The 13,727-nt window shown below is 38.0% G+C and overlaps 1 protein-coding gene and 1 non-coding gene across 4 annotated transcripts in view; both read right to left on the reverse strand.

Annotated features, from left to right (window-relative positions):
- Positions 1–13,727, reverse strand: part of Gtf2a1 (general transcription factor IIA subunit 1) — a 34,191-nt gene that overhangs the window by 13,545 nt on the left and 6,919 nt on the right. For all 3 annotated transcript variants that reach the window (XM_037210759.1, XM_028875940.2, XM_037210760.1), the window contains exons 3-5: positions 5,112–5,316; positions 2,890–2,957; positions 328–403 (exon numbers count right to left, since the gene is read on the reverse strand). In XM_037210759.1, coding sequence (XP_037066654.1) covers positions 328–403; positions 2,890–2,957; positions 5,112–5,316 — 349 coding nt within the window. The remainder of the gene's footprint in view (positions 1–327; positions 404–2,889; positions 2,958–5,111; positions 5,317–13,727) is intronic.
- LOC114699084 lies at positions 3,750–3,892 on the reverse strand. Its single transcript, XR_003735464.1, has one exon. It is a non-coding gene; the product is annotated as a small nucleolar RNA SNORA79 (small nucleolar RNA).

Raw genomic sequence — 13,727 nt, forward strand, 5'->3', positions numbered from 1 at the left:
CATTTTAATTTTTTTCAGTTTTGAATTAGGGTTTCAGCTGAGCTCGAACTCATTATGAAATCAAGGATGACATTGAACTTCTGACCCTCTGCCTCCAACTTCCAAGTGCTGGAATTATGTGTGTTACCATATCTGGCTACAATTTTCATTTTTTCAACTGTATCCTCAACAAAGATTACAATTCTCTGTCTTATAGCCCTCAAATTATTTTAACAAAAGTTAAAACAAGTGTCAGTATTGTCTCCCTTCAATGACAATACAACCTTAAGAGCTATTTGGAGTTAATTTCTGAACAGTATTTCCAACTGCATTCCTTGTTCTAATTACCTGAATTTGTTAATATTTGTTGAACAGGAGTCACGCCTGCAGGGAGCGCCAAGGTAGCAGCTGTGGCAGCAGCACTCTGGAATAATAAAAACAAAGGGGAAAATCGTTATCTTCACATACACCTAACAAGACCTTAGCTTATCTATAGTGTACTTTAGGAGTACATGGAAGAACTGACTAAAATGGCACTCTAAAAACAGGATGAAGTTCCATGTGGCACAAGACAGACAACATAGCCTAAATAACCTAGTCAAGTATTTCAAGAAATTACAAGTCTGTATGTAATCCTCTCTAGCCTGTAACTCCAGACAGATTAGTCTTCAACTTGACATGATTCTCCTGCCTTTGCCTCCCAAGTACTGGGGACACAAGTGTATACCAACATATTTAGTCTTGTTTTGGTTTTTGAGACAGGGTCTTTTTATTTATCTATTTTTATTTTATGTGCACTAGTGTTTTGCCTCGATGTTTGTCTGTGTAAGGGTGTTGGATCCCCTGGAACTGGAATTACGGACAGTTGTGAGCTGCCATGTGGGTGTTGAGAATTGAACCCGGGTCCTCTGGAAGAACAGCCAGTGCTCTTAACTGCTGAGCCATCTCTCCAGCCCCTTTGTCTTTTTAGGTAGGGTCTCACTACATAGTTCAGGCTGGCTTCAAACTGGTGATCCTCCTGCCTGTCTCCTGAGGGATGGAAATACAAGTGCCCGATGATGGCCCCAGTGAGACTTGAGCTTTGACTGCTACAGGCAAAATCATTCCATTTATTTCTTCCAAAGATGTCATTTCTCCTCTTGCTTGTCCCAACAGGTTTATAACACTGTTAGCTTCATTTTGTACTTTTAAGTATTTTTATGCATCTCACTGTAACTCCATTTAGGTAGGGTTTTATTCCCTTAAGCTTACATATTCCTCAAAACACCAACCTGTTACACATTCTATTTAATCCATGAATTTTTAGAAAACCCACATCTGGATTAAGTTTAGGGAAATGAGTATGTAAGTGTTGTGGAGAAACTAATGCCCAACAGATCAAAATGACTTTGTGCAATTCCAGGGATCAAGAGCACTTATTGCCTCTGCAGAGGACCCAGGTTCTACTTCCAACATCCATATGGTAGCTCACAACCATCTGTAACTCCAGTTCCAGGAGATCTGACACCCTCTCTTGAGCTCTATAGGCACCTGGCCATGCATGTGGAACACAATTACACATGCAGGCAAGCAGACATACACAAAGAATTTTTTAAAAAAATACAAATAAGTAAAAATTAAATTGAAATTAGTAGCATTGTGCAGCAATGTACAATGCTTCCTAGGTATGAATTAGCAAGACTGGTAGTACACAGGAAGTAGTCATGTGACTAGCAGGTGACCCTACTTAAGTGCTTATAAATTACATTTGTGAACTTTTATAGTTCACTAGTTACCACTCAAAAAGTCAAAAGTGTTTGTAAAAATATTGTTCTTTATTAAAAACAAAAACCTCAATGCTAGCAATACTTATACTGTATTTGAATAATGAAACACTGCCAGGCAGTGGTGGCTCATGCCTTTAATCCTAGCACTTGGGAGGCAGAGGCAGGCAGATCTCTGAGTTGGAGGCCAGCCTGGTCTACAAAGGACAGCCAGGGATACACACAGAAACCCTGTCTTGAAAAACCCCCCAACCCGCCCCCCAAAGAATGAAATGAAAGACCACAACTGTGAAACTACCTTTCAAAAGAGCTTACATAATATAAGAAAATAAGCCATTTGTGATAAGGTACTAAATAACTGATCAGATGTGTTTTCATGTTTCTTTTCAACTCTAAAGAGCCAGTGAAGACATTCTGAGAGCTTACAGGGCTTCTTTCATCAGTTCACAATACCACACGCTGATGCATCTGGTAAGATAGATTTCATGCACCAAGCATGGAGAGAGTACCTGACTACCTGAAACATCACAGAATTCTATCATAACTCAATTGCACAAAACACATTTTAAGGTATGAATTTAGAAATTACAGCAGAACATACTATGTATGTTTAAGTCAGAGCAAAGATTTTTTAAACATGTGACTTTAGAAATTTCCTTGAATGGCCACATACTCAAGTGTACATGGGCAGTACAATTGGATTTGATGGTTTAAAAGACACCCAGAAGACACAAACCTGGGTGGGTAGGTAGAAAAGAAGTGTTGGATCTGGGAAGAGTTGGAGTAGGGGATGAATGTGATTAAAATACATCTCATGAAATTCTTAACTAATAAATAATAAACTAATAAAATTAATATAATTATATTTATATTAAATAAAATTATAAAACTAATAACTAATAAAATTAAATAAAAAAAGAAATAGCTATCTTGAATTGTCCAAGTTAATTTTCAACAAGTTTATAAATCTTAGCATTCCTATCCTCTTACACTTAATTGATCTTCTGAAACATTATTTTATGAACTTTAAGCTATTTTGCTCAAACCTTCCATAATTCTTGAACTGCTAAATATAATATACATATTAGCAATTGCAATTTTAAATTAAATAAGTAAAGCCAACATACATGCCATGTTCAAGTCTTACCGTAATACCTGATGCATTCATATGCTGTATTAACTTAGAATCAGGAACAATAACTTGTGGTGCTGTAGCTACAAAAATACAAAGAAAAAAAAGACATTTGCAAACAAGGAACCACAAGGATACTTCATAGTCAGTCATGTTATGAAATACAAAATAATTTTTTACTTTTTTCATGCTTTTGTTATATTTTCTACATTAAAATACTCTAAACCATTTCCTATTTCAGAAGTTTTTACATTTTTCTATGGAAATCAACAGCTGGGATATATTCATTTTATACTGAAAAACATTACAATGACAATACCTAGGCCAGGCATCATAGTCCATACCTTTAATTCCAACACTAAGGAAACAGACAGGTAGATCTCTGAGTTCAAGGTCAGCTTGGTCTACACAGTGAGACACTGTCTAAAAACAAACAAACCCTACGACATCCTTTTACCGTCTGGACAACTACCACAATCACGGCATTCTAATTATTTAGAAAATACAAATCAAGGGGCGTTAAGTGCTTGCTGCATAAGCATGAGGACCTGAGTTTGAAGCCCCAGGACACACGTAAAAGCCTGCTACACAGATAGCATGAGCACTAGAGCACTGCTGCTCCAGGCAGCAGATGGGGAGCCCCGAGGGCGACGACAGGGGCACTCTAAGGAGCTGGAGGACGGCTAGCCTGGTGAATACAGAGAACAACAGACACCCTGTCTCAAACAAGTGGAAAGCAAAGATCCAGACTCCAAGTTGTCTTCTGCCTTCCATGCATGCACCATGGTACAAGAGCACCTACATCTGTATGTGCACCCACAGACATTACACACACTATTCAGAAACAATGGTAATGTCAGTTAAAAAACAGAAGTAACTGTTTGATCCCGCAAATTTCAGAGAATACACAGATAATCCCATTATCTTGATATTCTCTGAGTGAAAAAAATCAATTTTAATTTATGATGACCTAAAATCCTAGTGCCATGCCTAAAGGCAATAGGAGGAACAGTCATCAAAGATGAAAAGGATGAGATCATGTGGACAGACTTGACACAGGTATTACGTGCTGGTGAGATGGCTCAGTGGGCCAAGGCACCTACCCCCAAGCCTAAAGACCAGAGTTCCATCCTCAGAACCCACAAGGGAATAGGAGAGAACAGACTCCTGCAAGTTGTCCTTTGACCTCCACATGTGTACCATGGTCTACCACTCCTCCACAAACACTAAATTAAGTAAATCTTAAATTGAAAAGAAAAAGATTCAAAATCGATTAGCTATAAACAGTAAACCAAATCATCTAGGCTTTTCTACTACGTATTACTGTTCATTTTGTATCTCACATACGAGATGAAACAAATGAATCCCCAGTTACCACCTTTAACCAAGCTTTCAGTTATCCTGTTTCCTTTGCAGTCAAGATCATCCAATGACAATACTGAGGACATTTTGTCACCGAATAGATTTGTCATATAAAAAAAGGTATGTATGATGGATCGAGAGTCTTCCCCCTCCAACAACCCCCCAGGTTTTTCAAGACAGTTTCTCCGTGTAGCCCTGGCTGTCCTGGAACTTAGTCTGTAGACCAGGCTGGCCTCGAACTCATAGATCTGCCTGCCTCTACCTCCCAGGTGCTAGCATTAAAGGCGTGCACCACCACCACCTAGCAAGATTCTTAATCTTTCCAGGGCCCAGATTTTCTTCAATTGTGAAATGGAGCTAATAGCTATCCCGCAACACCCCATTAAAAGATTAACAAAACAGGACCATATTTACAACATTTGCATATTGTAAAGAACTATGACTGAGTCTATGAGTTTTTTTAAACCAAGCATCAATAAATTTTATATTCATTTTCTATTTAAATTAGACTAAATATTTAGATTACCAAAGTTACACATTTCTCCAGTATTTAAGATACACGGATAAAACAAAACAGACATGTTTATGAAATAACATGTTTCATAAAGAAAACTATCTTATATAAAATAATGAATCCCTTCATAAATAAGCCTCTATAGATCAGGATTCCTCTTCTTTTTTCTTAAACAAATATCAACAAGCAGAAACTCAGCCAATAGAGGGGAAGAAAAAGAACAATCAGTGTAGATCACCCCCCCCCTCCAACCAAGCATTTATTTAAAAGGAGGATCCAAGAAACTCAAGAGTCAAAGGAACGCTTTCCCAAGACAAGTGTAATTTGGAAGCCATGGCAGGAACAATCTAGCCCTTCTCACCTTGCTGTGATGCAGGTATAAGGACCTGTTGGGTCTGTGCTTGCTGAGGTACCGTTTGCTGAGGTTGCGCTTGCTGGTGGTGGTGGTGGTGGTGATGCTGCTGCTGTTGGGGTTGATGCTGCTGCTGAACTTGCAACAAAAGCTGCTGCTCTTCTGAATGAAATCCATCTACTGCCCTAGACTGCATTAATTTATTTTCCCACAACTAAGACAAAGAAGAGTAAAGACTTCTCAGTGAGGTAAAGAAAACTCTGGACATACAGGCAAAACATTTATTACATGTTTAGAAATTTCTCCCATTTTAAGAAATGATACAATCACAAAAAATTAGCCTTTATTTTATTTTATTTTTGGTTTTTTGAGACAGGGTGTCTCTGTGTAGCTTTGGAGCCTGTCCTGGAACTCAATTTGTAGACCAGGCTAGCCTCAAACACACAGTGATCTGCCTGTCTCTGCCTCCCAAGCCTTTAATTCTTGAATAAGAATTTTTAAGTTTTATATAAGGAAATAAGTTTTATATAAGGAAAATAAACCGTAATCAAATTTCATCCTTTAGCATACTGAAGAATTTTTTTATATTCCAAGAAACTTTCTACACTATTTCCTTAATTGGCAGAAATTACTTAATAAAACAGTTCCCAGAGTCAGTATCTTAATAGTCATAGCTTATCTTTTCATTTCAAAACCATTATTAAATTACTCTTATAGACCTTTGCTCAATACAAATTTTCTATCTCACCAGGCAGTTGTGGTGTACGCCTTTAATCCCAGCATTTGGGAGGCAGAGGCAAGTGGACCTCTGGCCAGCCTGGTCTACACAGAGAAACCCTGTCTCGAAAAAACAAAAAACAAACAAAACCCCCAAATTTTCTATCTCCTAGATAGCAGTCAACAGAACAAATATTTACCTCTCCTTCAGTAGAATGAGAAAGAGACATTCTAAATTATGACAGACCAACTAACTTCCTTTCCATTTGTCTAATCTTATAAGGAAAAGTGAGGCCTCAATGGTCATTCCAATCCTCCATATCTCATGAAATTTCCTTTCTTCTAATATGCCAAGATAGACAATCACTTTTCCCTTAGCCATTTCTATAGGCAGAAAATGAAATTCAAAATTTGCAATGTTCCAAAATATGTACTGTTTTGATTCTTGACATGACATGACCAGCAGAAAATTCCACCTGATGAAATTTTATTCTGTGCACAAAATTATTTAAAATTGTGTAAAATTAGTTTCTAGCAATGTATACAAGGTATATATAAAACATAAGTGAACTTCACTGCATATTATATGCAAGTATTCCAAATCTGAAAAAAAAATGCAAAAAGAAAATACTCCTGTGTTGGTGACACCTTTCAGATTAGGGATACCCAATCTGTATTCTCTCATTTCACCACAGGGTAAGTTCTCTAATGGGAGGAGGAAGGAGGAAGAGCCACCCAAGAAAGAAGAAATGAAAACATTTCCAACTATTTCATTCTTTCCTTAATATATTTGCTTTCTGCTATGTTTAGTGTTTAATTTAGAGCCTCACTCCCATAAGAAATTATCCAAGAAAGTAAAGCTGTACCCCTAAAATGCAAATGAACAATTTGGTCATCTTTACACTAGCACATCTACATATATTGCTTTTAACTCCAGGACCTGCTCTTGGGATACTGCTAATTCAGAGGCTTCTCCAAGATCCTCTCAGAGGCTCCTCCTGCCATACTCACAGATTTAAAACAAAACAAAAACCCTCACCTTTCCCCATCTAGATGACCTAGATGTATGACTACTTGCTAGTAACAACCTGAACATCTTGCCAAAAATATACTGAAAGAATGAAGTCAAAGGTTCACAGTAAAACTATTTCCCTAGCAAGTCCAATACTTAAATGCCTAGTCTTTCTGTATGCTATATGTTGTTCTCATTGGTTAAAAAATAAGCTGTTTGGCCTATGGCAAGGCAGCTCAGAGGCAGGCGGGAAATCCAGGAGAAAGACAGGGAGAAGAAATGCAGAGGGGAGGAGATGCCATCCAGGGGGAACACATGGCTACATATAGGTTAATAGAAATGGAATGAATTTAGTTATAAGAGCTAGCTAGCAAGAAAATTGAGCCATAGACCACGGCCACGCAATTCATAATTGATAAAAGCCTCTGTGTATTTACTTGAATCTGAGCGACTGCAGGACCAGGCGGGACACAGGAAGACTTCCAGCTACAGAAATCTATACTTAAAAAGATACTAAACTGTATTCATAGTTATCAGAGTTTAAAACTAGTGACCATTGAATGCTAGCTGCTATTACTACTGCAGTAGTGGCTTTAATTAGGTAACAGCATTACATCAGAGGTTGGGAAACCAGTTAATCCTGGTTTGTCTACTAATGTGACTCTATCATGTAACATTCTTAGACATTTTCCTTATCTAAAATTAAAGGAAAATTGATTTAGATTACTCCTAAACTTCCTAGCCAATAATAGAGGCTTCTACAAACCCCACACTAAAAACTACTGGTTTGTTGTCTGGCTGATCTCCCCAAAGTGGGCTAAAAGCAGATCAAAACAGGTACGTGCATGACAAGTAAGACATATTATGATTAGTGTATTATAAAAGGTAAGTTTCTCAGACATGCTATTCACCTGAACCTCCTGTCTTCCTCTTGCCCTTTTTCAAACTCAAAACAAAACCTAGTTTCTTGTGAGTTAAAATCAAGGTGGAGGGGCTGCTGAGCTGGTTCAGGGGTTTAAGGCACACCAAGCTGACCATGGGTTTGATTCCTGGGACCCACACGGGTAGAGAAAACCAACCCCTACAAGTTCTCCTCTGACCTCCACACACACATGGTGGTTCATATGCCACATAGATGTGCACATACACAAATTTTTTCTAAAAAAAAAAAAAAAAAAAAAATGTGTGAAGTAAAAGAACTATTAATACTTAAGAAATTGGTTTTTAAGCCAGGTGTAGTGGCGCATGCCTTCACAGTACTTGGGAGACAGAGGCAGGCAGATTTTTCTGAGTTCGATGTCAGCCTGGTCAACATAGTAAGTTCTAGGACAGCTAGAGCTACATAGTGAGTTCCTGCCTTGAGGGAGTAAAAAAGGTTTTTTGCATTACAATTTTCTAATTGAGATGATGATGAAGATCCAACCTAGTTCTTAAAGTACTAACACTGTTAATGTTCTAAAACTGGTCCAAAACCCCAACCCATCATACTTCTTTTAAAAAAGGTTTATCTTAGTGTGTGTGGGGGGGCATATGCTGTGGCTGCCCTTACTAAGCAGAGAAGAGTGTCAGATCCCCTGGCATTGGAGTGACAGGCAGTCTGGAGTCCCCTGAAGTGGGTCTAGGAACAGAACTCCGGTGTTTTCAAGAGCAGACATCACTCTCAATGACTGAGTCACCCTCGGGCTCCCATTCCCACTTTTCTAAACTCATGTCTCACCTTTCCTACCATCAGTTCATTGGTCTACCCACTGTAATGAGAGCCCGTCATTCCCACGAAGCGTCTATGATTAGCAGAAATACTGACTACCTGTAATGTGCAGCTGAACGGTCATCCAACTCCCCTATGTTCTCATGTCAAGGACCTAGCAATCAAATTCATAACTAAAAAGGTAGAGTATTCTTCAGTGGCTAAGATTGCATGTGCAGTTAGCATAAAAGAGAACCACAAACCCAGAACCACAAGAAAATAAAGAAAAACGAGGGGCGGGGGGCCACAGCAGCTGCAGAAGAGGAAAGCTAATTCTAAAGTGTGATCCCAGACCTACTCTATCAGCAACTTTAGAAGTGAGCCACAAGTGTTGTAATGAACTGTCCAGATTATTTGTGAGACTTGCAAAAGTAAGAGTAGTTGTATTAAAGTCTAACCCAATGCTTTTCAAATTGAGGGTTGAAACCCATTAGTGGGTCACAAAAAGTCAATGCTGAATTTTATGAAAACCAAACTGAAAGGGAAATGCAACATAAATAGTTTCTGTATTTTTATTTGTTATACAGTGTGCATAGAAGCTTCAGAAACATTTTTTCTACACTGTTAACAGTATTCATTTTCTAAAGTTTACAAACACACCTGCTTAACTGTACCCAGAGTAAATCATAATCTGTAAATTATACAATATGTAATATTGTATATAATGTAGTATAAATAACCTATAATATATCCACCTTTATATTTGAGAAAACAGTCCACATTCCAACAGGAAGTCTAAAACCATACTCGATTCAAATATGATACTTTTCCCTCATATATACATACCCATGATAAAGTTTAATTTGCAAATTATATACAGTGCATTAAAATTAGTAAAACACAACTATAAGGATATCCTATGATAAAACCTATGTGACTGTGGTCTCGTTCTCAAATACCTTACTGAATGTACTGTACTTGCGAAATCTTCTTCTCATGGGGATATGAAATACACTGCCTATGTGACAACATGATAAAGCACACAGACACTGTGACAGAACAGCTCTATGGATTACCTGAACACAAACACTGTGCCATTGTAACAGGGACTCTGACTGACAACTAGGTGCACACTAAGTGACTAATGGATGAGTTGCATATGAACAACTGATAAGCTGGACAGAGAAATGGCTCAAACCTAGATACTACGCTGCTGGCTAGGGAGAGATTTCATCATTCTAGTCAGAATGCACACAACTTAAACCTCACAAACTGCTTACTTCTAGAATAGTTCATTTAATATTTTCTAACAAAGCTGACCAAGGTAAACAAAACCTCAAAAAATAAGATCAGGGTTTAGAGAGAAGGATCAGAAGTTAAAAGCACTTTTGCTCTTCCAGAGGACCCAGGTTCAATTCCCAGCACCCACATGGCAGCTCACAATAGTCTGTAACCCCAGTTCTGAGGGATCCAATGGCCTCTTCTGGCCTCCACAGGCACCAAGCACACACGGGACAGACACACATGCAAGTAAAACACTTACACACAAAACCTATTTTTTAAGAAAGAAGACCATAGCTAAGGGGAAACTAATACGCTTATTTTAAAAAAACGGCAGCTTGGTCCCATGCTACTACCCCATTTAGTCACACTCTGGAGTAGAACTTAGTTAGGCCTATCTGCCATAGACTAGCTGCTACTGTAACTTGTTCTGTGTTTCTTATAGTACTAAACTACTTCCAGTGAAATAACCTTAGACTATTCCACTGCTTTTAATCTGCAGTCTTCTAAAATAAAAAGATCAAAGTCTCACAGCCTCAAAGAAAAGCAGTCACTTAGGCTGGGCATGATGGTGCACGGCTTTAATTCATAGCACTTGGGAGATAGATGCAGGTGGATCTGTGAGTTCAAGGCCAGCCAGGGCTCCAAAAGGGGGAGGGGGACATGGCAGTCACTCCCTATGCATACTAGAAATAGTTCTACTTTCGAACGAACTCCTTCATGAAGAGACTATTTTACTCAGGACCTAACATAACTGAGAATTTACCACCCATTTAGTATTATAGTCAAACAAAATTTGAAAAAAAAATATTGTTATTTTCTGTATAGCATGCTACGAGCATTTTAAGCAGGGTATGTCTGTATCATTCAGGATGGCACCACAGGAAATGAAACATTCCTAGTTCTTGCCTACTAAATTAAATGTTAAAGGTGTTAGCTAATCATGACATAGGAACATGGTCCCACATACTGCCAAAAGCTCTGCAGGGGCTGGGATAGTCAACCATGAATCAGGACTTAGCAATCATGGTTAGTCTTCTAGTAACTTAACAAATATAAAAATACCACCATATAACTAAACACCAAGCTAACACCATCAAGTAAAACTTGATATATTCAATGTTTATACTTTATCTTCATTTTTAAAAAAAAAAATTTATGTGTACAACTGTTTTGCCTGCTTGCATGTATGTATGCATGTGTATGATACCCACAGAAGTCAGGCAGCCTTGGATTCCCTGGAAAATGGAAGTTATGAATGATTGTAAGCCTCCATGTGGGTACTGAGAACTGAATCCAGGTCCTCTGGAAGAGCAGCAAGTGCTCTTAACTGCTGAGCCATCTCTCCAGCCCTTTAATTTCACTTCAGTACAATTTTTACTACATCAAAAACTTTCAGGTTCTAAATATCAGCTGTTGAAACTATGTTACAATGTTTTTGCAATAGTAACTGTATTAGCAATGCTGAAATTAGGAATATTGAATTGTTAAATATTTCTTTTGTTTAGAAAATTAGAAGCGCCCTTTTACTTTATTTACCCCCTTTCCCACAAGTAACTATTCTAGTAAAGCCACACTTCAGCAATTTTTGCCTAGGTATATAAAACTGACATGAAGAAAATTTAACTTCTGTTCCCCAAAAGACTAAGGTGCACAACTGTATGTGCTACTGTTTAATAACTAAACTTTATTTAGTTCTACATAATAAGTATGTATGTAGACAGCATCACCTTCTTCTTTAGAGAAAAAGAACCTGAACAACAAGAAGTCAGGCAAGTTATCCTACATCAACAAAGAATAGAAGGCAAAAATAGGATAATTACAACCCAGAAGTCCAATTTCAGTGTCTCTGAATGTTGTACCCTGGGTACTCACTCGCCTCACCCTAAGGCTGGCTCTAATCCAAGCTTCTCATCTAACCACACTGTTACTTCATCTACTTTCTATTTCATTTGCTCTTTGGGGAAGCCAAGTTCCCGAACAGCTTTTGGAAGCTCTGAAATGAAATTAGTTGTACACTTTATCCAGGAGCTAGATATTTTGTGGAAGCAGGAGAGTTGTTTCGATTTCTAGCCCAACATACTGGTGAAGAATGGGCAGTTCACATTTTGATTCAAAAGTAAATTCTAATTATCCCTTGACAAGGGCATTTAGCTAGAGGATGGCAGAAATGGAAAAGTAGGTCTTTTATCTCATGGCACACCTAGGTCTACATTTCTACTACCTACTAGCTAAATGCTCTTGTCAAATGATAGAAAGTAGGTAAATTTTCAATTTATAGTCTAGATAGTTATATCAGTGTATCAAGTGTCTATGTATAATTAGGGTAAGTTTAGAAAAGTGGTTCTCAACTTGGGGTGATTCTGCTACTACTTCCCAGGGAGATTAGCAACAGCATTTCTAAACACAACTAAAAGGTGCTACTGGCATCTAGTGAGCAGAAGTCTCTTATCTGCTAACATCCCATATGCAACTAACCAATCAATCCAACATGTCAAAAGCACCGAAGCTCAGACACAAAACTAGAGACACACGGAGCCTGCATTTTCAGCCTCATCTCTCTGATGAATCTATTTGATCAGCACCGAGGCAAAGGGATGTGGCTCAGTAGCAGAGCATTAGCCAGCATAAGGCTCTAGGCTTGAGCTCCAGCAATGGTGGGGAGAAAAAGGTCACGGTTTATATTTCAAGTTGTACTTGCTATTTTGATTTAGGCAGGTCTGACAAATTATTTTTAATCATTTAAGTTTTTGTTTTTACAAGTTTTTTGTTTGTTTGGGTTTTATTTTTGCTTCTTTCTTTTTTGAGATAGCCTCACTAAATTGCCCTGACTGGCCTAGAACCATGCAGACTAGGTTGGCCTCAAATTTGCGCAGATTCTCCTACCTTCCCCTCCTTAGTTGCTCATTATTCACTTTGAAGAGAATTTCTAGTATTCTTCCAATCCACAATCCACTTAAATGCAAGTTTACTGACTATATCTTATGTCCTCCCCACCTCCCAAAGTTCACACATCAAAGTGAGCTCTTAACAATTCCGAAATGATAATAACTGGGCAGATTTTTTTTTTAAATCATGCCATTTCCTGCAATATCTAGTTAAGCTTTACATTACAGGCATTCTCACCATGCATCTCAGTTCATAATCTAATTTGCCACTGTATCTGATAGCCTTAGAAACCTTTTGATAATCTGTTAAACAATTAAAAAAGGAGAAAGGCTAGCGCTAAATCAAAGTCCATTATAAATCATAAAATACACAATGGGTGTTTACTTTAACAAGAAAATCTGTGTAGCTCACTTCGGTAATGACTAGCCACATGTAGTGATTTAAATTTAAGTAAAATTAATAAAAATGTATTCCTCGGTTGTTCTACTCACATCCCAAACACCTAACAGCCACATGTGGCTAATGACTAGCATGCAGTGGACAACGGACACAAGAGCATTTACATCACTTGTAGAAAGCTGTCTCCTGGACAGGACTAGTGTCCAACTGTTAAATCTAGGGCACATTCTGAAAATTCTAATGAGGTCTTGAAAAAAATTAGTGCAGAGAATTAAGTTCAATCTGGTCTAACAGCTTTAACTCTTATTACAACAAGATATAAGAGTATGCCCCACTTAACAACAAAAATGAGCATTGTTAAGATTCTGGAGTCACATCTGTTATTAACCAGTTCAGCTAACTATTTCACTGAGTGCCGGCCATATATGCCAGGTATCATGGTAGAAATTGAAGATGAAAAGTTGAATGAGTTACTTTCAAATGTAAAAAACATGCAAATGAAGATACTTGATTTTTCCAAGACAACCTCAGTTTCTCTGAATAGAATGTCTTACAGTTATGGGGACCAGTAGGAAGACTGAATTCTCCAGTCTGTCAACTTACAAAAGAAGAAAATAATAAAATCCCAGATTGACCCCTA

Source organism: Peromyscus leucopus, chromosome 14 (genome assembly GCF_004664715.2).
Source record: "Peromyscus leucopus breed LL Stock chromosome 14, UCI_PerLeu_2.1, whole genome shotgun sequence".
NCBI lineage: Eukaryota > Metazoa > Chordata > Mammalia > Rodentia > Cricetidae > Peromyscus > Peromyscus leucopus.